Source organism: Bufo bufo, chromosome 7 (genome assembly GCF_905171765.1).
Source record: "Bufo bufo chromosome 7, aBufBuf1.1, whole genome shotgun sequence".
Classification (NCBI taxonomy): domain Eukaryota; kingdom Metazoa; phylum Chordata; class Amphibia; order Anura; family Bufonidae; genus Bufo; species Bufo bufo.
Window position 1 is genome coordinate 222,883,771 of NC_053395.1, and position 23,528 is coordinate 222,907,298.

The 23,528-nt window shown below is 46.4% G+C and overlaps 1 protein-coding gene across 1 annotated transcript; it reads right to left on the bottom strand.

Annotated features, from left to right (window-relative positions):
• Positions 1 to 1,415: 1,415 nt before the first annotated feature.
• Positions 1,416 to 22,241, bottom strand: LOC121008617 (angio-associated migratory cell protein-like). The gene is made up of 13 exons (XM_040441276.1): positions 22,116 to 22,241; positions 20,221 to 20,381; positions 19,672 to 19,824; positions 17,875 to 17,994; positions 17,478 to 17,617; positions 14,850 to 14,930; positions 11,446 to 11,590; positions 11,014 to 11,097; positions 10,388 to 10,503; positions 8,763 to 8,857; positions 7,732 to 7,822; positions 3,661 to 3,815; positions 1,416 to 1,649 (listed from the first exon to the last, which is right to left on the bottom strand). Exons 2-13 carry the CDS (start codon positions 20,345 to 20,347, stop codon positions 1,574 to 1,576), a joined length of 1,383 nt encoding a protein of 460 aa, XP_040297210.1. The 5' UTR covers positions 20,348 to 20,381; positions 22,116 to 22,241; the 3' UTR covers positions 1,416 to 1,573.
• Between the last annotated feature and the right edge of the window lie 1,287 nt (positions 22,242 to 23,528).

Consider the following 23,528-nt stretch of genomic DNA (forward strand, 5'->3'; position numbering starts at 1 on the left):
ATCAGAAGCATCTCGGGCTGAACAGTAATGCAAGTGAACAGCTCGGCTGCTACAAAAAGTACAGCGAGACAAAATGTAGAGCCCGGTCTCTGCACAGACGACGTTCCCGACCAATCACTATGTGATCGCTGCAGCCAAATACTGTCTTCAGCGGTCATACAATGTAGTCAGGGACGTAATCAATGCAAGGCCTGTCTCTGCAGCGATGACAGACTAATCCATGTGATCCCTGCAGTCACGTGGTATAGTCAGACGTAATCATTGCAGCCACAGGATTTCCACAGACGATGTGCCCAACAAATTCCCATGGATCACTGCAGTCAATTACTGGTCTCAGCAGTCACATGGTATAGTAAGGGACGTAATCAATGCAGCACCCAGTCTCTGCAGCAATGACGTGTGCCTGACTAATCCCCATGGGAACACTGCAGCCAATTCCTGGCCTCAGCAGTCACACGTAGAGATGAGCGAATTTCATATTTTGAAATTCGTTTTCGGTTCGGGTTGTGGTATAATGTGAACTGAGTTATTGATTCCGTTACCACGGACCAGAACGCAATTCCATGACTAGAGGCATTCCGTCATAATAGAAGACTATGGCCTGCATAACGGATCCGTCTTGTTTCCGTTATGCAGGAGAGTCCTCTAAAGGCATTCCACCATGGAATTGAATTATGGTCCGTGGTAACAGAATCTGTAACGCAATTCACATTATACCACAACCCGAGCCAAAAACGAATTTCAAAATATGAAATTGGCTCATCCCTAGTCACATGGTCTAGTAAGACATGTAACTAATGTAGAGCTTGGTCTCTGCACAGACGACGTGATCACAGCAGCCAATCACTGTCTTCAGCGGTTACACAGTGTAGTCTGGGATTTTATTGGTATAAATAAATAACTAATGAAAAAAAAAAAAACGTACTCGCCCCTTAATGTCCCGCCACCCAAGCGCAGCTGCTCTGGTCCTCGCAGCAATTAAGTCACACACATCATTCACGTGACCACTGCAGCCAATCACAGGCCTAGCAGTGATGCCGACATGTTCAGAATGTGACCAGCGATTGGCTGCAGTGGGGACATCGTCACTGCTGGACTGGCAGGGACATCACTAAGGCAGTGCTGGAGCAGAGAGGGATTTCACAAGTGAGTAATGGCTTTCGATATTTTTTATTTTAAATAATTTCCTGCAGTTAAATGTCTTGGAATCCCAGACAATCCATTCAAGTCTCACACATGGCGGGAGACCCTTGAAGAGAGCATATATAAAATGGCGCTCTCCTCTGTGCGGCTGACAGGTGTCCTCCGTCTCTCCTTTGCGGATGCCCTGAACTCATGGCCTGTAACTTTAAGAAATCAAAATGCTAACTTTACCAACTACTAAAAAGTTGAAGACGGTGTGAGTCACAGATACATGAGAGCCCACATACGTGTTTATATCCACATACATCAGTCAGTATTAAGTTAAACGCATTCAACCCTATGAAACATGTACAGAACAGAAAATACAGCTCCAGCCTCCCCGCTCCAGAAACATGGGGGTCTGCGCTTCACAGTGAAGGGACGGTCGTGTCTAGCGGTCAAGTTTATCCACACAGAATACTTTTGCCTCGTGATCCGAAGAGACGGTTACCACGATGGAAGAGTCTCTGAAAAATAAAGAAGATACGTTACTGTGTCATGTCGAGCAGTAAGGGAATTTTGGCAAATATTGGGATAAACGACAATAACTGCGGCAGATGTCATTCTCCCTATTGCTTTATTTCATAAACTGTTTGTCTTCTGCTGCTTGCATGTATTACAATGCACTGCAAGCTGTTCAGTTCGCCATGGAACACAACAGCTCGATCCCGGAAGGCTCAGACCGAGCCTAGAGGAATGGAGAGGGGCCGCAGGCCGAGCCTACAGGAGAGGAGAGGGGCCGCAGGCCGAGCCTACAGGAGAGGAGAGGAGAGGGGCCGCAGGCCGAGCCTACAGGAGAGGAGAGGGGCCGCAGGCCGAGCCTACAGGAGAGGAGAGGGGCCGCAGGCCGAGCCTACAGGAGAGGAGAGGAGAGGGGCCGCAGGCCGAGCGGAGAGGAGAGGAGAGGGGCCGCAGGCCGAGCGGAGAGGAGAGGAGAGGGGCCGCAGGCCGAGCGGAGAGGAGAGGGGCCGCAGGCCGAGCGGAGAGGAGAGGGGCCGCAGGCCGAGCCTACAGGAGAGGAGAGGGGCCGCAGGCCGAGCCTACAGGAGAGGAGAGGGGCCGCCGGCCGAGCCTACAGGAGAGGAGAGGAGAGGGGCCGCCGGCCGAGCCTACAGGAGAGGAGAGGAGAGGGGCCGCCGGCCGAGCCTACAGGAGAGGAGAGGGGCCGCCGGCCGAGCCTACAGGAGAGGAGAGGGGCCGCCGGCCGAGCCTACAGGAGAGGAGAGGAGAGGGGCCGCCGGCCGAGAGGAGAGGAGAGGAGAGGGGCCGCAGGCCGAGCGGAGAGGAGAGGAGAGGGGCCGCAGGCCGAGCCTACAGGAGAGGAGAGGGGCCGCAGGCAGAGCCTAGAGGAGAGGAGAGGGGCCGCCGGCCGAGCCTACAGGAGAGGAGAGGAGAGGGGCCGCCGGCCGAGCCTACAGGAGAGGAGAGGGGCCGCCGGCCGAGCCTACAGGAGAGGAGAGGGGCCGCCGGCCGAGCCTACAGGAGAGGAGAGGAGAGGGGCCGCCGGCCGAGCCTACAGGAGAGGAGAGGAGAGGGGCCGCCGGCCGAGCCTACAGGAGAGGAGAGGAGAGGGGCCGCCGGCCGAGCCTACAGGAGAGGAGAGGAGAGGGGCCGCCGGCCGAGCCTACAGGAGAGGAGAGGGGCCGCAGGCCGAGCCTACAGGAGAGGAGAGGGGCCGCAGGCCGAGCCTACAGGAGAGGAGAGGGGCCGCAGGCCGAGCCTACAGGAGAGGAGAGGGGCCGCCGGCCGAGCCTACAGGAGAGGAGAGGGGCCGCAGGCCGAGCCTACAGGAGAGGAGAGGGGCCGCAGGCCGGGGCCTAACTACCATAGCGGCAGACCATGCGACTGCTATGGGGCCCAGGGCAAGAGGGGGCCCAGTCTTAGTTGGGATTATCTCCTCTTCTACTGGAGGTGAAAACTTAATAAGAACTCTACCCTCTAAAGGAACAACTTTTAGCAAATGAGGCAGTGGAAAAATGGCCCAAGGGTCACTGAAAAGGGTTTAGGCAGAAACCCTTTTGTCCTGTGTGGGGGGCCTGGTTTGATCCTTGCTATGGGGCCCTTACTTCTCTTTGTACGACACTGGTTGCAGGCTGAGCCTACAGGAGAGAAGACGCAAACTGTACAAAATGTAAAATTAAAGACAATTTCAAACTGGGGAAAGCCAGGAAGCTCCCATATATGATGAGGTTGACCAGTCCTGCTGAAATTGGCAGGTTCGACCAACATGCACCTAATGTGTATGACCAGCTTTATCCACTAGTGACATTACGGTGTTAACATTTATTTTTAATCTAGGCAGTAAAGCGCTTTTTTTTTTTCCACCAGTCTGCAGTGTAGCCTTTTTGGCCACTGGATGTCGGCAAATGTCAAAACAGAAATTGCCATGTATACAGTCCCCATTTATAAGTGGATGTTTTACACAGACTCAACAGTAACAAGATAATGAAGACTCCGGAGTCCCGGAGCAATACTCACTTATTAATTGCAAAGTCGGTAATCTCGGCGGTGTGGCCGCCATATTCAATTATCATTTCTCCTGACTGAGAGTCCCACAGATTGATGGCCCCATCCCTGCAGCAAGTGTAGAGCACAGGGGACATGTCCTCCCAGGTGAGCTTTATTAAGGTGGACTAAAGAACAAAGGGACAGAAGTTACACCCCATCCATCATTATCCTTCTTGTATATAAGGCTAGGGTCACATGACAGAACACGTGGGAACATAGCAGCTTCACAATGTATAGGGCTTCCCCGCAGAAGCCTATGGGAATCTTACAGAACATATGTCAGATATATGCATTAGACGATTATATCATGTGGCTGCATCCATTTACAAATTAAAGGGGTATTCCACATATTTGTTTATATAATACAGTTTTCTAATATACATTTATTTAAAATTCTGCATAGATACCTTTCTTATATCAGGCAGTTGACCCCTATATGCAGTAGAATGGTACATCCCATGTGTCAGTCCTGTGTAATGTATCCATCATGTGACACCCTGCACATCATGTAATCCCTGACATTCTATAAGCAGCCGTGTGACGTGACATACATGTGCTGGGTAAGCACACAAGACACATCCATGGGATAACTACATAGGACTGGGGGTGGAATCATAATTTTTATTCTGGGTATTTCAGTGTTCACATGGCTGCCGGTCTCTAGGGGATTTGTAAAATGGCTGCCCATCTCTAGGTGATATTGTCATGTTAATAATAAAGTTTAGTATAGAAAAAAAAAAAAAAAAAAAAAAAAAAAAACAGTACACACAGAGATCTGCTTCTATACAGTGAGACACAATGAGATCCTGATGCAGGTACCAATACTTTATATACTGTACATGTTCTGCTCATTAAACCAATATTCACCTGTTAGATACCTGAGCAGTTAAAGGGAACCTGTCACCTCTACTATGCTACCCTCACTGAGCGTTTCTAAATGTTCATTGTGTTACCCTAAACATATACACTCACCTAAAGAATTATTAGTGCCCCATACTAATACAGTGTTGGACCCCCTTTTGCCTTCAGAACTGCCTTAATTCTACGTGGCATTGATTCCACAAGGTGCTGATAGCATTCTTTAGAGATGTTGGCCCATATTGATAGGATAGCATCTTGCAGTTGATGGAGATATGAGGGATGCACATCCAGGGCACGAAGCTCCCGTTCCACCACATCCCAAAGATGCTCTATTGGGTTGAGATCTGGTGACTGTGGGGCCATTTTAGTCCAGTGAACTCATTGTCATGTTCAAGAAACCAATGTGAAATGATTGGAGCTTTGTGACATGGTGCATTATCCTGCTGGAAGTAGCCATCAGAGGATGGATACATGTTCTCATTCTGTTTACCCCAAATTCGGACTCTACCATTTGAATGTCTCAACAGAAATCGAGACTCATCAGACCAGGCAACATTTTTCCAGTCTTCAACAGTCCAATTTTGGTGAGCTCGTGCAAATTGTAGCCTCTTTTTCCTATTTGTAGTGGAGATGAGTGGTACCCGGTGGGGTCTTCTGCTGTTGTAGCCCATCCGCCTCAAGGTTGTGCGTGTTGTGGCTTCACAAATGCTTTGCTGCAGACCTCGGTTGTAACGAGTGGTTATTTCAGCCAACGTTGCTCTTCTATCAGCTTGAATCAGTCGGCCCATTCTCCTCTGACCTCTAGCATCCACAAGGCATTTCATTTGCAGATGAATTCAATTAGTATTATGCATTTTTTTACTTCCCGCATTTTATGCAAATTAACATAAAAGAGTCATATCTTACTTGTGTGAACAGAGAAGAGTCATATTTTCAAGCTCTGACTCATCTCAGGTTAATTTGCATATGTATCAAATCTATTTTCTTACACAATAAAAGCACACAGAGCTATGGGGACTGGGTATTACGGATGTGCTAGCGGTGATCTAGCAACCCATGTCCTCAGCTCTATACCCAAAATCCAGGTGACAGGTTCCCTTTAATGGAAAGTCAGGTCACATGACACGGAGGATCACATGACATGTTAAGTCTTAACCAGCTCTCCTATGGATGCATTGTACAGGGCTACAATGGGTCTTCCTATATTATAGTTCCTAATAGTATCCTATTCTCTAAAAAAAAAAAAAAAAAAAGAAGAAGTGCTCATTAAAACCAGAATACCCCATTAAACAAATGTAAAACACAAGTCTGATCAGTTTTTTCAGCAAGGTTAGGGAAGAAATACATCCTGGTACAGTGCTCTGCATCAGAGCTTCAAATCACCTACATAGAAATGAGTTTATAACATGAGATTCCCTCTTCCTGTAGCCATCACTAGGGGGAGCTCAGGAGATTACTGTATACCAGGGATCAGCAACCACCGACACTCCAGATGTTCTGAAACTACAACTCCCAGAATGCTCCATTAACTTCTATGGCAGTTTTGACAACAGCCGAGCATGTTTGCATGCTGGGAGTTGTAGTTTCACAGCAGCTGGAGTGCCAAAGGTTGCTGATCCCTGCTGTATATACAGTTATATACAGTAACCAATAGATTGAGCTAAGGAGATTACTGCATACAGATATATACAGCCACCACTAGAGGGAGCTCAGGAGATTACTGCATACAGATATGTACAGCCACCACTAGAGGGAGCTCAGGAGATTACTACATACAGATATATACAGCCACCACTAGAGGGAGCTCAGAAGCTTACAGCATACAGATATATATACAGCCACCACTAGAGGGAGCTCAGAAGCTTACAGATATATATACAACCACCACTAGAGGGAGCTCAGGAGATTACTGCAAACAGATATATATACAGCCACCACTAGAGGGAGCTCAGGAGATTACTACATACAGATATGTACAGCCACCACTAGAGGGATCTCAGGAGATTACTACATACAGATATATACAGCCACCACTAGAGGGAGCTCATAAGCTTACAGCATACAGATATATATACAGCCACCACTAGAGGGAGCTCAGAAGCTTACAGCATACAGATATATATACAACCACCACTAGAGGGAGCTCAGGAGATTACTGCATACAGATATATATACAGCCACCACTAGAGGGATCTCAGGAGATTACTACATACAGATATATACAGCCACCACTAGAGGGAGCTCATAAGCTTACAGCATACAGATATATATACAGCCACCACTAGAGGGAGCTCAGAAGCTTACAGCATACAGATATATATACAACCACCACTAGAGGGAGCTCAGGAGATTACCGCATACAGATATATACAGCCACCACTAGAGGGAGCTCAGGAGATTACCGCATACAGATATATACAGCCACCACTAGAGGGAGCTCAGGAGATTACTGCATACAGATATATACAGCCACCACTAGAGGGAGCTCAGGATATTACTGCATACAGATATATACAGCCACCACTAGAGGGAGCTCAGGAGATTACCGCATACAGATATATACAGCCACCACTAGAGGGAGCTCAGGAGATTACTGCATACAGATATATACAGCCACCACTAGAGGGAGCTCTGGAGATTACTGCATACAGATATATACAGTCACCAATAGAGGGAGCTCAGGAGCTTACTGCATACAGATATATATACAGCCACCACTAGAGGGAGCTCAGAAGCTTACAGATATATATACAACCACCACTAGAGGGAGCTCAGGAGATTACTGCATACAGATATATACAGCCACCACTAGAGGGAGCTCAGGAGATTACTGCATACAGAAATATACAGCCACCACTAGAGGGAGCTCAGGAGATTACTGCATACAGATATATACAGCCACCAGTAGGGTGGGCTCAGAAGCTTACAGCATACTGCCTATACATTGAACATTATATCCTGAGCTCTCTCTAGTGGAGACTACAATCCTTAACTATGCAGGGGATTTGGTGCTCTGTATAAGATAAACAGAGCTCTGATCTCTATAAAGACATATTAAGAAATAAGTCTGTGCAGATGGACATTCGGTTTAACCTCAGGTGCTGATCTCGCTCTGTACGTAAATCCTCACCTATCAGCATCGACAGTGCAGCATAAAACGGGTAGGAAGAGATCACTCACTTTGTGACGGAACCGATGCCGCAGAGTCTGTGTTAAAATGTCATAAATTGCCACGGATCCATCCAGGTAAAGGACTGCGACCAGGGGCAGACTGCAACAAGAGAACAGAAGCTCGGAATTCATTGGGCAGCTCCCTGCTCCTCTATTCACCCTGCTGCTGCTGCCGCCTGGCACTATATGATGACATCACAGCCCCTGCTGCTCCCTGCTCCTCTATTCACCCTGCTGCTGCTGCCGCCTGGCACTATATGATGACATCACAGCCCCTGCTGCTCCCTGCTCCTCTATTCACCCTGCTGCTGCTGCTGCCGCCTGGCACTATATGATGACATCACAGCCCCTGCTGCTCCCTGCTCCTCTATTCACCCTGCTGCTGCTGCCGCCTGGCACTATATGATGACATCACAGCCCCTGCTGCTCCCTGCTCCTCTATTCACCCTGCTGCTGCTGCCGCCTGGCACTATATGATGACATCACAGCCCCTGCTGCTGCCTGGCACTATATGATGACATCACAGCCCCTGCTGAGCCGCACAGACCGGGGTAGATCTGCTAAGTGTTCTGTTCGCCATGGGAATGAGGCTGGGTGACAATTACTTTTCTTTTTATTAAGGGCACTACTTCTGTGTGGGGAGGCATTAAAGGGGCATTGCTAGGAGCACTCAATCTTTGTGAGGGGCATCACTACTGTGAGGGGGCACTAAGGGACATAGGCTTCATTACTGTCATTTCATTACTGTCTGCCAACCAAAGCACGTGCGGTGCAAAGGGCAAAGGGCTGCACTGGGTGAGGGTAGAGGATTGGCTTGGCTTAAGTTGCTGCAGGTATTGCCACTCTTTCAGCTCTTTGTAATAGTCCAGCACTTGCGCAGAAGCTTTCACAAACGCTGTTAAAATGTGTGATTGGCCAAGAGACGCCACATGATCATGGCATGGCATGGCACCCACGCGTTTCTGAGCACGGTCACTGCCCCGCAGATGCAGCAGCACTGGACGAAGAGCACTTGCTCTTACAGACTGCCGGTCACTTACACATGGCAGAATGCCATACACTCCACCGAATTGAAGTCCGCTTCATCTTTAGGGGTCTTGAATGCGCAACTTTCTATCCGGAAGAGTCCGACAACCTGCATACAAGGAGTGATAGAGGTGATGATTAATACATTGCAGAGGAAATGCCATAATATTTAATTACAAGGGAGACACCAGTGAACCCCAGTTATGTTGGGGGGGGGTGAACCGTGCGGTCGATTATAGATTTAACTTGTAGCGGCCATTTTGACCTTACAAACATTTAACGGGAATCTGTCACCACATACCTGTAAATAAAGCTTCTGTATAGATGTGCACTTCGCAATGATCTTTGTCCCATCTGGATATGTGGTCCCAAGTCAGAGTTGTAAATGAACTCCTCAGTGCAAAGAGGGTGTTGCCATTGCACCGGAATCTCCAGCACCTACTGTACCGGCTGCGCCCTCCCCACACCAAGTGGCAGTACCAGGCGGTGTACTCACGCCTGGCCTTGATATCTTGAGGCATCGCATTCGCAGGAGAGATGGAATTTGTCTGCGCATCTGCCTGGTGAGCTCCGGACCTGTACTGTGCGTGCGCTGAATGCACTGCTGCAAGATTTCATAGCAAGGCACGAGTGCATGTACACTGCCTGACCCTGGGGGGAGGGGGGCACAGCCGGCAAAGAAAGTGACTGGAGCTTCAGGTGCAATGGCAATGCTCTCATTGCACCAAGGAGCCCAATTTGCATGGCACAAAAATCATTACAATTAGCTGCCAAGCGCACGTCTATACAGGTTTTGATTCCCTTTAAAGAAGCACTCCAGCAAAAAAAATGTTTTGCATATATAATGTAGCATAGGCAAACATACATACTCTTGTGTAGTTTAGGCTGGGTTCACATCACGTTTTATGCCTCCATTTGACATATACGTTACAAAAAAAAAAAAAAGATACAAAAACGCAGCACACCACGTTCTTGCATCCTGCACAGTCCGGTAAAAAAAGAAAAGAAAAGAATGGTAAAAAAAAAAGTATATATAGATTTTTTTTTTTTACAATGGAACTCTTTGGTGAACGGATGCCACTGTATGGCACCAGTCTGAGGCATCCGTTTAACATACGTTTTTTGCGGATGGGAACCCAGCCTTACATAGCATTCATGGGTTGACTGCCATCTCCACCTTTTAAAGGGGAATTCTGATCTGGGACTTGGATGGCATATTGTTAGGACATGCCATCAATATCAGATAGATGTGCATCCTGATTCTCGGACCCACAACTAAGCTCTCAAAGTGAAGGGGAGCACACCGTCCATGGTTGGCCACCCTTCGTTCACAGTTATGGCTATTTCTGCGCGGTGCACTCTATTCATCCCTGTTGCACTTTTGAAAATGGCTGTGTGGGCTCGCTCAGTTATTTTTGGAACTCCCACAGCGATGATCAGAGAGCACACCGCGCACGCTCCTTCACTTTGGGGGCCCCGTTCTCTAGAATAGGAGCAGGTCCCAGAGGTTGGACTCGCACCTATCGGACATTGATTTCATATCCTAGCAATACGCCATCAATGTCCCAGATAGGCCAACCCCTTTAAGTTATATTGGTATCTAAACTGACATAACGAACTGATGAAGGGAAATAATTACCTTCCCGGTGGCCGTGTTCACCATTTTTGTGTCGCAATCAAAAGAACCGGTGAGAATTAGGCTACCGTCTGTGTTACAGGCTACACATGACATGGGTCCCCTATGGGAATCAGTGCCTAAAATACAAATAACAGCAACTATTAACAGAAAAAACAAGACGAAGCAGCTGCTAGAATAGAAGGCGTCTTCTATCAATGAGGACAAACAGCTGTGAACAAGAACATTTTACAGCAGTTCCCCTCTAACAGCGCAGTTCACAGAGTGTCCACTAGGAGTAGGAGAACATAGTTAAAGGGGTTAACCAACACTAAGAGCGTGGCCCAGACCTGCCTGACCCAGGGTGGGGGTGATGCTTACCTGATCCGGTCTGTTGGGTGCCCTGGCCGGCTGTTGAGCCAAGGACAACAGCTGTTTATGGGGGCACACCTGACCGCTGCAGCCAATCACAGGCCACACCGGTGACCTGCTCCCCTTGCGTCACATGTAGCGTCATGTGTGACAGAAGGGGAGCAGGTCACTTTTGCAGATCTAGTGGCAGGGATCAGGTGAGCATCACCCCCCACACTGGGTCGGGCAGGTCTGGGCCACTCTTTCAGTGTTGGATAACCCCTTTAAAGCGCACTTACCTTCCAGGGCATGCAGAGTTTTCCCCTCTTTGAGGTCCCATATCCGTACGCTTCCATCCTCATAGCCAACAACGGCTCTCTCGCCTCAGGCACAAAACACAGAGGAGTTAAGGTTCAGGTATCGGCCCTTTAACAACATCTGATAAAGATTATAACAGCACATAAAGATATATTCCAGGTATAACTATGGGAGACTGAATTAGGTTATCCCATTGGGGCAGCCCCTGTCCTATTGGGAAATTAACCAAAATACAGGGGATTCCCTCAGTTTATGACCCAGGAGGAGTTCTGCGGCTGCACCTTCCCAGGTCATGACAGCGAATGGTCAGTGGTTCACCACTTAGGAAACTCCAGCACTTTATTTTTTGAGAAATTACGTTACACAGTCAAAGAAATGTATATCAGTCATAGTGGTCAGTAAGTAATACTCACCATCTGGTAGGAACTGTCCGCAGGTAGCCGGGCAGCTTGGTCCTTGGAAACTTTTACACTCTCCGCTGGGTATTTTCCACATCCATGTATTGCCATCTGGTGTACCATAAAGTAACACGTGGGCACATGGATGCCACTCCAACCACTGCAAGGGAAGGGACGTTCAATACTGTTAAAATGAAATTGGGAATACAATATCTCCTTATGGAGAGCGCCTTAAAGGGCGTAAGGAGTCTTATAGGCCATGCAACTCTCCTCTGGAATCCTGGGAAGAAGGTATTCAAAAGAGCTCATAGCAAGCTCTGTCTCTAATGCTACCAGATGTAAGGAGGCTATCCTATAAGGCTGCGCTCACACGGGCGAGATTTCCGCGCGGGTGCAATGCGGTAGGTTAACGTATTGCACCCGCACTGAATCCCGACCCATTCATTTCAATGGGGCTGTTCAGATGAGCGGTAATTTTCACGCATCACTTGTGCGTTGCGTGAAAATCGCAGCATGCTCTATATTCTGCGTTTTTCACGCAACGCAGGCCCCATAGAAGTGAATGGGGCTGCGTGAAAATCGCAAGCATCCGCAAGCAAGTGCAGATGCGGTGCGATTTTCACGCATGGTTGCTAGGTGACTGTCTATACACTGTATTATTTTCCCTTATAACATGGTTATAAGGGAAAATAATAGCATTCTGAAAACAGAATGCTTAGTAGTTGATCAATTGAGGGTTAAAAAAAATAAAAATTAACTCACCTTCTCCTCTTGATCGCGTAGTTGCCGATCTCTTCTTTAATGATGAGCTGTGGGCTAAAGGACCTGTGGTGACGTCAGATCACATGCTCCAATCACATGGTCCATCACCGTGGATGACCTTTTTATGGGGTTATGGGGTGGGGTCTGTGGATGGCACATATATAACAGTGCCACCCACAGATCCCCCCTGTAACAGTGCCACCCACAGATCCCCCCTGTAACAGTGCCACCCACAGATCCCCCCTGTAACAGTGCCACCCACAGATCCCCCCTGTAACAGTGCCACCCACAGATCCCCCCTGTAACAGTGCCACCCACAGATCCCCCCTGTAACAGTGCCACCCACAGATCCCCCCTGGAACAGTGCCACCCACAGATCCCCCCTGTAACAGTGCCACCCACAGATCCCCCCTGTAACAGTGCCACCCACAGATCCCCCCTGTAACAGTGCCACCCACAGATCCCCCATGTAACAGTGCCACCCACAGATCCCCCATGTAACAGTGCCACCACAGATCCCCCATGTAACAGTGCCACCCACAGATCCCCCCTGTAACAGTGCCACCCACAGATCCCCCCTGTAACAGTGCCACCCACAGATCCCCCCTGTAACAGTGCCACCCACAGATCCCCCCTGTAACAGTGCCACCCACAGATCCCCCCTGTAACAGTGTCAGTCATCCACAGATCCCCCCATAACAGTGTCCGTCATCCACAGATCTCCAGTAATAGTGCCATCCACAGACCACCATTAGTTCCAAACCCACCAAACACACAGCACACCTTTTGGTTAAAAATATTTTTTTTTCTTATTTTCCTCCCCAAAAACCTAGGTGCATCTTATGGGCCGGTGCGTCTTATAGGGCGAAAAATACGGTAACTACTATAATACTGCCTTCTATGTACAAGAATATAACTACTATAATACTGCTCCTATGTACAAGAATATAACTACTATAATACTGCCTTCTATGTACAAGAATATAACTACTATAATACTGCCTCCTATGTACAAGAATATAACTACTATAATACTGCTCCTATGTACAAGAATATAACTACTATAATACTGCTCCTATGTACAAGAATATAACTACTATAATACTGCTCCTATGTACAAGAATATAACTACTATAATACTGCTCCTATGTACAAGAATATAACTACTATAATACTGCTCCTATGCACAAGAATATAACTACTATAATACTGCTCCTATGTACAAGAATATAACTACTATAATACTGCCTCCTGTGTACAAGAATATAACTACTATAATACTGCCTCCTATGTACAAGAATATAACTACTATAATACTGCTCCTATGTACAAGAATATAACTACTATAATACTGCTTCCTATGTACAAGAATATAACTACTATAATACTGCTCCTATGTACAAGAATATAACTACTATAATACTGCCCCTATGTACAAGAATATAACTACTATAATACTGCTCCTATGTACAATAATATAACTACTATAATACTGCTCCTATGTACAAGAATATAACTACTATAATACTGCCCCATGTACAAGAATATAACTACTATAATACTGCTCCTATGTACAAGAATATAACTACTATAATACTGCCTCCTATGTACAAGAATATAACTACTATAATACTGCTCCTATGTACAAGAATATAACTACTATAATACTGCCTCCTATGTACAAGAATATAACTACTATAATACTGCTCCTATATACAAGAATATAACTACTATAATACTGCTCCTATGTACAAGAATATAACTACTATAATACTGCTCCTGTGTACAGGAATATAACTACTATAATACTGCTCCTATGTACAAGAATATAACTACTATAATACTGCCTCCTATGTACAAGAATATAACTACTATAATGCTCCCTCTGATGTACAAGAATATAACTACTATAATACTGCTCCTATGTACAAGAATATAACTACTATAATACTGCTCCTATGTACTAGAATATAACTACTATAATACTGCTCCTATATACAAGAATATAACTACTATAATACTGCTCCTATGTACAAGAATATAACTATTATAATACTGCTCCTATGTACAAGAATATAACTACTATAATACTGCTCCTCTGTACAAGACTATAACTACTATAATACTGCCCCATGTACAAGAATATAACTACTATAATACTGCTCCTATGTACAAGAATATAACTACTATAATACTGCCTCCTATGTACAAGAATATAACTACTATAATACTGCTCCTATGTACAAGAATATAACTACTATAATACTGCCTCCTATGTACAAGAATATAACTACTATAATACTGCTCCTATATACAAGAATATAACTACTATAATACTGCTCCTATGTACAAGAATATAACTACTATAATACTGCTCCTGTGTACAGGAATATAACTACTATAATACTGCTCCTATGTACAAGAATATAACTACTATAATACTGCCTCCTATGTACAAGAATATAACTACTATAATGCTCCCTCTGATGTACAAGAATATAACTACTATAATACTGCTCCTATGTACAAGAATATAACTACTATAATACTGCTCCTATGTACTAGAATATAACTACTATAATACTGCTCCTATATACAAGAATATAACTACTATAATGCTCCCTCTGATGTACAAGAATAGTGAAAGTTTATCTTACCTGTAATTTGTCTTTCCTCGACTCTAAAAGGATTATAACAGGGACAACTACTCCCTCGTAATGCTCCCTAGGAGCTTCCACCTAGAATAATAATGAGAACAATAAAGGAATTACTATTACACAAAGTATTTGAACAGCAACAATAAAGTTGCGATGTACAAATAAATCAATTGAATTTGGAATGTAGAATGATGTATGTTCTGCTTTCAGACTAAAGCAAAAGACACATTTTCACTTTTACTCCTTGTCCTAGAAACAAAGACGAGGATCTAACTAATAAAAGAGGAACAATTTTACAGGAGTCACACACATTATATATATATATATATAAATAATGACACACACACACACACGGTATATTCTTCTATGTAATACAGCTATAAAGATACATTATGCAGGAATCTGACCATTTTCTTACATCAGACCCCCCAGTACACCGCTTGAGACCATTCTGAACTTCTGGTCCGGAGTTTTGTCATCTCTCCTGCATAGAGCGCTGCAGAGCATTTCCCATACTGCCTTGTAAACCTACCCGGGCAGTTCAGACACAGCCGTTAAGTCCGTCTATGTACCTGATATCAGGAATGAGGACACATGCATTGGGTGTGGAGCCCACTGAAGGTGGTTTCCACAGAATATCGCTTGTAGGGGTTTTCCAGTATTTTTATATTGATGGCTTATTCTCAGGACTTGACGATTTGTTGCAAATTTGACCCAATGCCTTGCCAAGAGTGGGGAAATCTGCAGCATAAATGGATTTGTACATGCCCACCCAAAAAAAAAAAAAATCATAAAAAAAAACAGCTCACAATCAGTTATCGTATTTTCGCCTAATAAGACGCACTTTCCCCCCACCCCAAAGAGGGGAGAAAATGTCGGTGCGTCTTATGGCGCGAATACTAAGTGTTTCCATTTAGTACAGGAGGACTGGGAAGTAGTAAATGCAGCGCTCCCCGGGGTCTGTAATCAACACTTCCTAGTCCTCGGTCACTCTCTGTGCAGTGACCTCACCCTGTGCACATCGGGTCGCAGCACAGCGCGTGGCAGGAAGAAGAATAAGGCCCCTTTCACACGGGCGAGTATTCCGCGCGGGTGCAATGCGCAAGTTGAACGCATTACACCCGCACTGAATCCTGACCCATTCATTTCTATGGGGCTGTGCACACGAGCAGTGATTTTCACGCATCACTTGTGTGTTGCGTTAAAATCGCAGCATGCTCCTCTTTGTGCGTTTTTCACGTAACGCAGGCCCCATAGAAATGAATGGGGTTGTATAAAAATCGCAAGCAAGTGCGGATGCGGTGCGATTTTCACGCACGGTTGCTAGGAGACGATCGGGATGTGGACCCGATCATTATAATTTCCCTTATAACATGGTTATAAGGGGAAATAATAGCATTCTGAATACAGAATCATAGTACAATAGCGCTGGAGGGGTTAAAAAAAAAAAAAAATTATTGAACTCACCTTAATCCACTTGTTCGCGCAGCCGGCATCTCTTCTGTCTTCATCTGTGAGCAATAGGACCTTTGATGACGTCACTACGCTCATCACATGATCCATCACCATAGTGATGGACCATGTGATGAACACAGTGACGTCATCAAAGGTCCTATTGATCTGATCTGAGCTTGAGGGTCATTCATATGGAGGTCTGATTGGGGGACTTATTGAAGTCTGATGAAAAATATTATTTTCCTCCTCTAAAACCTGCGTCTTATAGGGTGAAAAAATACAATCTCCTCACGCATAGATCCCCTCCTGACCTGGTGCAGTATATAAGAGAAGATGGCTGGACCCAGCTCTTAAGAGTAAATAAAATAATAATATAGCTGTCCAAACTTTTTTTTTGAATTTAACCCCTTAGTCCTGTACATATTTTGTTCCCAAGCAATGTTTTTTCACTGTCGCATTTCAAGAGCCGACAACATTCTTCCTTTTCCACCGATTTAGCTGCTGACGGCTTATGTTTTGCAGAACGAGTTGTGTTTTTCAATGGTACCACTGGATAATTAATTGATTGGCTTTAACTGATTTTTTATTTCAGTTTTTTAGGTGAAGGGATGCAAAAAAATATATTTAAAAAAAAACTGCAATCCCAATATTTTTTTTTCTCCTTTTTTTCTCACTTTTTACCACGTGGTAAAAGAACACGTTCACTTTATCCTATGGACCACGTATTATCCACGGGCCGTCCTCTATCAGTACATGTGTACAGGAGGGTGGACTGGGGCACATTGTGCAGTCTCTTCAGTTCCCGGACCCTAAGGCCCCTTTCAGATGAGTGAGCGACCTGGCCTGACCTCCCAGCACTGCCGGGGTCGCATAGCATTATATTGATTTATGATGCTAGGTAACCCTTACAGTCCTGGACAGCATTAGGTCAGTGTTATCCAGTACATTCCAGATCTCTAAGGGTTACATAGTATCATAAATCAATATAAAGCCATGCGACCCCAGCAGTGCTGGGAGGTCAGGCCAGGTGAATCGCTGAGAGTCCTCGCTCGTCTGAAAGGGGAATAAACGAAATCACTTACACTTTATTACGAACATCAGAACCTTTAAGAACTGATGAGCGCAGCCACAGAAGCGACGGTATCCCCAATAACATGGAGCTTTACCTCCTACCTTAAGCTTAGGCACTTGATATGACCAGATCTCCTTTCCATCCTCCACCCTCCAGACCTTCATGAGACCTTTCATGTCCGCTGTAACCACTAGGGTGGAGTCATGACTGAATGCTGCAAATTTGACGGCGTCCTTGTGACCTGGAAGAAGTTTGCGGCGACAGATCAGACAATCGTAAAATGTCATCCAAATCTGACAAAAGTTAATCTACAGGCACAGGATGAACCCGGGCATCTAACCGGGGTCCGATAGATTGGGGTTCTCCCATCAAACATATCCCCTGACCACTTGGGCCTCCATTAGCTTGAATCTTCAGCAATGAGTTTGCACTAGGACCTGAGGTACATTGTGCCTTATGCCTCCCAACTAATGAAAGACATTTGCATAGGACACTCACCTTTACACTGAAACAGCGTCTCTCCATCACTTATTCTCCATACAAAGGCCTTATCGTATTGTCCCCCACTCACTGCAAGTTTGGTCTCTTTGGGGTCCAGGCTGACACAGTAAATAGGAGCTGACAAGTCAGAGAGAAGGCAGACATCTTAGTGCTGTCCATGAGCTGACCCCCCCCCAATAATGATCATCGGTGTAGTGTGGAGCAAATCAGTCTGGCCGATACATTGTAACAAACAGGAAAGATGTTTGGGCTTGTGATGTACTAAACATGCAGAGGGTTGTCTAGACTGGATACATTTTTAGGAAAACCTTAGCCGTGAGAAGAAGCAACAGGTCTTCTGATGTAAATAGCAATGTTTCCAGCAAGCAGAGATCTGGAAAACTCTGACATGAAAAGTATATGAGAAAGTTGCAGCTGCAAAGTCAGGACGGGGAAAAAGATCATCAGGGACTTTTTTTTATTCGGTGCTCCATGTTGCAGCTGCTGCATTTATTTTTTATACTTTTTTGCTTTTGCATTGCAGCCACGGAACTTGCAAATTTACTTCATTTTGTTACAATGTGAAGATGCGCTGTATCATTAGGACACGTTCACCAGCATCAGATGGGTGGTGGGGGGGGGGGGGGGGGGGGGGGGGTCAGACCCTCCGCATCTGTGGGGCTCATGCTGCAGACTCTTCTGTCAAAGACAATCATTTGTAATGCGCTTTTCTCATTTTCTCAAGGGGACAAAGCGGAGGGATAATTGTGCAGCCGTAGTGACCCCCTGGGATGTCAGTGGCAGCCATATAGGCGCTCAATCCCAACCCACACTAATAGACAAATTGCCTATTTGTATGTTTTTGGAGTGTGGGAGGAAACCTAAGCAAACACGGGGAGAGCATACAAACTCCACACAGATGTTGTCCCTGGTCAGATTCGAAGCCAGGACCCCAGCGCTGCAAGGCACCAGTGCTAATAACCACTGAGCCCCCGTGCTGCCCGCCTGCACAATGTACAGCGGCAGTGTTGGGTAATTCTTCAATGTCCTGCAATGTGCACGTAGACAGACAGAGGTAGAAACTGAAGAGGCTGCAGCGTTCACATGAGTGCCATGGCCTCTCCCAACAGCTGAGAGTCCGACCCCCATTGCTCTGATATAGATGTCGTATTTAAAGATATTGTCCCATTAAGACAACTTATCCCCTAATCCACAGTACAGGGGATAAGTGTCTGATTGACGGGGGTCTGATAGCTGGGGCTCCTTCTGATCATGAGGACAAGGGGCCCGTGCTCCCCGTAAGAATGGAGCAGCAGACCCGCATGTCCGCCATGTCATTCAACTCTATGGGACTGCCACTGCTAGCCACGTACAAGCGCTCCCCTATCTCCGGCAGGCCCATAGAGCTGAATGGAGCGCCAGCACGTTTGTGCCACTGCCACTCCAATTAAACTGGAGCTGCATGATCAGCAGGAGCCCCAGCCGTCAGACCCGAGCTGGTCAGACACTTACCTTCTGTCCTGTGGATCCTAAAGGGACAACCCCTTTAAGGCTACAGGCCTAATGTATATGCCAAGACAAGCTCCAGGAGTATATATGTTAAAGTGGTTATCCAATCCCTACAATAACCCAACAATGGCCGAGCCCTAACGCATAGATCCTTCCCCCTCCCATTCACCACACGGAGGCCAAAAGTGCCCTTTTTGCCACTATCTGATTGGCACACAAAAAAAATAATAATGATGCTATATATGCTTTTTTGCAACAGAACCCTATCAGCATCAGTCACGGACCTCTATCGGGTCCTGTACCTACCGTTGTGCTCGGAGTAAGTCAGCTCGCTGTCGTCTTGAGGTTCGCCTTCCTCCTCCTCACTCTCATCATCTGTATCCGAATCCTCGTCGGCCATTTCTCCATCTTCTGATTCATCCGCATAATCCACGTCCATCACGTCGGTGACCGGGTCATCTGAGGAGCAGATCGGAAAATGAGGTGTTGAAGTCGTCAGGACATCTGAAGCCGATACAGGAGACCTCACCGCTGAGGGGCAGATAGGACCCCAGCATCAATGATCAGCGTGAGACTCACCCTCAGGCTGACCCTATACCACCCACACAGAGAAGGAAAGGGAAAGCTTAGGCATCCTGCTGCTTCAGCTCGCTGACAACAAGCAGAGCTCTTGCAAATGGTGAGAAAATGAAAAAAATAAAATAAAAATAGAAAGTTCCAAAACGTTTCATCATACATAAGACTGGATGAGCCCCTTCCACTTGTCCTAGTTTAAAATGGCAAGGGGCTGCAGCCATGACAGGGGACATGTAAGGAGGACCACCTAAGTCCACTGCACGACACTGGACCACCTACCTGAGTCTGCTTCACCTTCATTTAGCGCCAGCACCTCAATGATCTCTTCATCTTCATGGAACTCCACTGCGGCTCCTTCTTCAGGCTCTGGACCGGTCGACCCGCCTCCATCACTGGCTCCTTCCATCACTTTCCAAGCACTGGACACAGAGCAGCACTTCCTGCCAATGAGGGCAAGATGAATAGAATACCTGACAGTGCAGACTGACACAGAGGACGGTAACAGCTCCCAACACAGAAGTCAATGCATTCGGCAGACGGTTTATTGCACAATTTTCTGTGACTGAAAATCACTTCCAACGTATGGGACGGGAGCGGAAAATTCTGCACCAAATCTGCCGCGTGTGAATTAATCCAAACTGGAGGTCTGTGTCCTCCTCATAAGTTTCAGTTCCCCTCAGTTTTCAGGATCTCTGCCAGCTGGGCAGAATAAACCACATACAAAGAGACTAAACGAATAGTCAGTAGTAAAGATAACATAAAAGAGGAAGCAAAGCGGACGCCTCAGGATATTGATATCAGGACCCGGACGGGCGTCACTAGCGTGCTGTATATAGTACTGCCATTGTGGTTTCTGCTCTTTGTATGTCGCTTTTTCTGCCCGGTCGGATGTCATGTGATTCAAATCCGCGGTCGTCGCCTCACGTGATGAGGATCACACACAGCGGCTGTCAATAGGTTTTCTACTTCACGATCAGAGACTTGGCGCGGCTCCACCACGTAATAGCGCCAACTGCAACGGCGAAAACTACCTCCCATCAAGTCATCCATCTACGTTTATTGATATGGAGTCTTTAACCCCTTCAGGTCCCAGACAATTTTGGCCACAACATTTAGATTTTTCCCTTCCCGCCTTCCAAGAGCCATGACGTCAGCAGCAGATCTGTGCGTACAGCCGCAGCCAAGTGGACAAGAATTTAAAGGGGTTGTTCACCTTTTGGCTGGATCCCCTGCTGTCCATATTCGCTTTGACGCTGCTGCAGCCAATTACTGGCCTCAGCGGTGACCTGCCGCCCACTGCATCGGAGGCAGCCGAGAGCAGGTCCACATCTTGGTTCTCTTACGGTGTGTATTTTAAAAGGGGATGTCCATGGTCTAGAAACCTGTCCTCAAAACAGGTCCTCAATATTAGATCGGTGGGGGTCTGACGCCCTGCACCCCACACCAGCTGCCGGCACTGGAGACTATAACGCGGATGGAGCCGCTGGACGCTGTGTAGTGGCGGGGTACAGTGACATGAATGGGCACCGAGCTGCGGTCCGCCAACGCGGCTGCTACATGGTGGGCGGAGCTTCCTGCGCCTGACGGGTGTCGGACCCCACTGAGCAGATATTGGTGAGGATAGGCCACAAATTCATAGGGACTGGGGGTCTCATGGTCACACATTGGGGGAGATTTATCAAAACTGGTGTAAATTAAAACTGGCTGAGTTACCCAAAGCAACCAATCAGATTCCACCTTTCATTATTCACAGCTCCTTTGGAAAATGAAAGGTGGAATCTGATTGGTTGCTATGGGCAACTACACCAGTTCTACTTTACTCAAGTTCTGATAAATCTCCCCCACTACGTCTATGGCAGTGATGGAGGTAGGTGAGCGCTGCACTCTGCACTTTACTAAATGAAGCCAAGCTATATCCCTGTTGACAGCAAGCAGTTATCTTGAAAATTTAGAATTTTCTTTGCTCTGTTTCTATGCTCTTATTGCTGAAGGGTCCTGATCATGTGACCCCCCAACCAGGTCTGGACATCACATGACCTGAGCCCCACGGTTCCTCTAAGACAGACCCTGAACTAATCAATGACCCGCAGGAGGCTCCCCCAACTGATTAACCCATTGCCCGCCCCACAGTGCGGACATCGCAGGGTCAGTAAGGAGGAAGACGAGGTACTTACAGTGAAGACCCGAGCCCCGGGGAACTCGCCCCAATGAACCGCTCCGGCTTGCAGCTGTTACCTGACACACATGGGCGCTCCTCCTCCCAACACAATGCGCAACCTAACCTGACCCATCAGCGGGAGGCAAGCGGCGCTCTCCGCAGCCAATAGGCTTACAGACTTTCAGTGTCTGACCAATCGGAGGCGACCCGTTCCCAGCAAGGTAGAGCGACTGGCGCAGGTCCAGACATAAACAAGACGCAGAGCGCGTGCTCGCCGCGGTGCTTTCTGGGAGTTGTAGTTTGGGGAGCGCAGAAATGTAAAGGCTAAAGCAGAGCCAGGAATAATAATCAAACTCTGACTTCCTGTTACCATGAGCAACAGTATGGAAATGAGAAAGAAAAGCTTTCAGTAGCCCCAGAACAGTGTGTCACCCACAGATCCCCCATAACTGTGTCACCCACAGATCCCCCATTATAACTAGATTATATTTATAGCTATGGGGCGTCGTCAGGTCAAAACATTCGGGGCTTGAGCCCCGAAGCCCCGGATGTTTTTTTTTCAAATATAATCTTTATTAGCTTTTGTCATTTTTTTTTCATTCCAACATCATGTCAACTGGTACTTCTTGCATATTGTCATAATGATCATTCAATTCAAATCTATTTAAATCATGACGTTCTAAGCTAATCTTCTAGCTTAAAATAAACAGGGATAAACTTCTTGCCCCCCCCCCCCCCCCCCCTTTCCCTCCCCTCCCAGAATGATTCCCTTCAGTATACCGGACCTCAATAAGTACCACAACTTAATCAGACAGCAATCTTCCTAGCGTTCCTGCTATTGTACGTTTCAAATACCATTTTGAGGACAGAAAAGGTCTCATCAACTCCTTCAGTTCCAGATTTGAGTAAACCACTAACATAAAATCTTCCCATCTTTTGAAGAAAATCTCAATACGTTTTCCTCTAAGGGAATTCGCTTCTATTCTCTCCAAGTCAAAGCATTTTTTGACATGCTGAAGTACTTCATTCATTGTAGGTATTTGTGGACGGAGCCAGCTGTTCAGTAAACACCTCTTAGCTGCCAAAATAATGATGTGAATAATTGGTTGCACATGTCTATGTTCTGGAAGAACATGAAACAGGATAAATTCATGAGTAATAGGGATATTCACATCTAAGTGTCTTTTAATTTGCTGTTTTATTGATTCCCAGAATTTCGACGATTCGGGGCAAGACCAAATTCCGTGTATCATATCTGATCCATCTAGATGACATTTTGGGCAGTACGTCAGTCTGTCTTGCTTTTGAGTCCGAGAGGAGAAGCGAAATCCATAAATTGCTTTGTGCATTAATCGGAACTGTGTTTCCCTCCAACCTTCATTAAATACTACATTTCTAATCTTTTCCCAACCTTTTTGTATTATCTGTT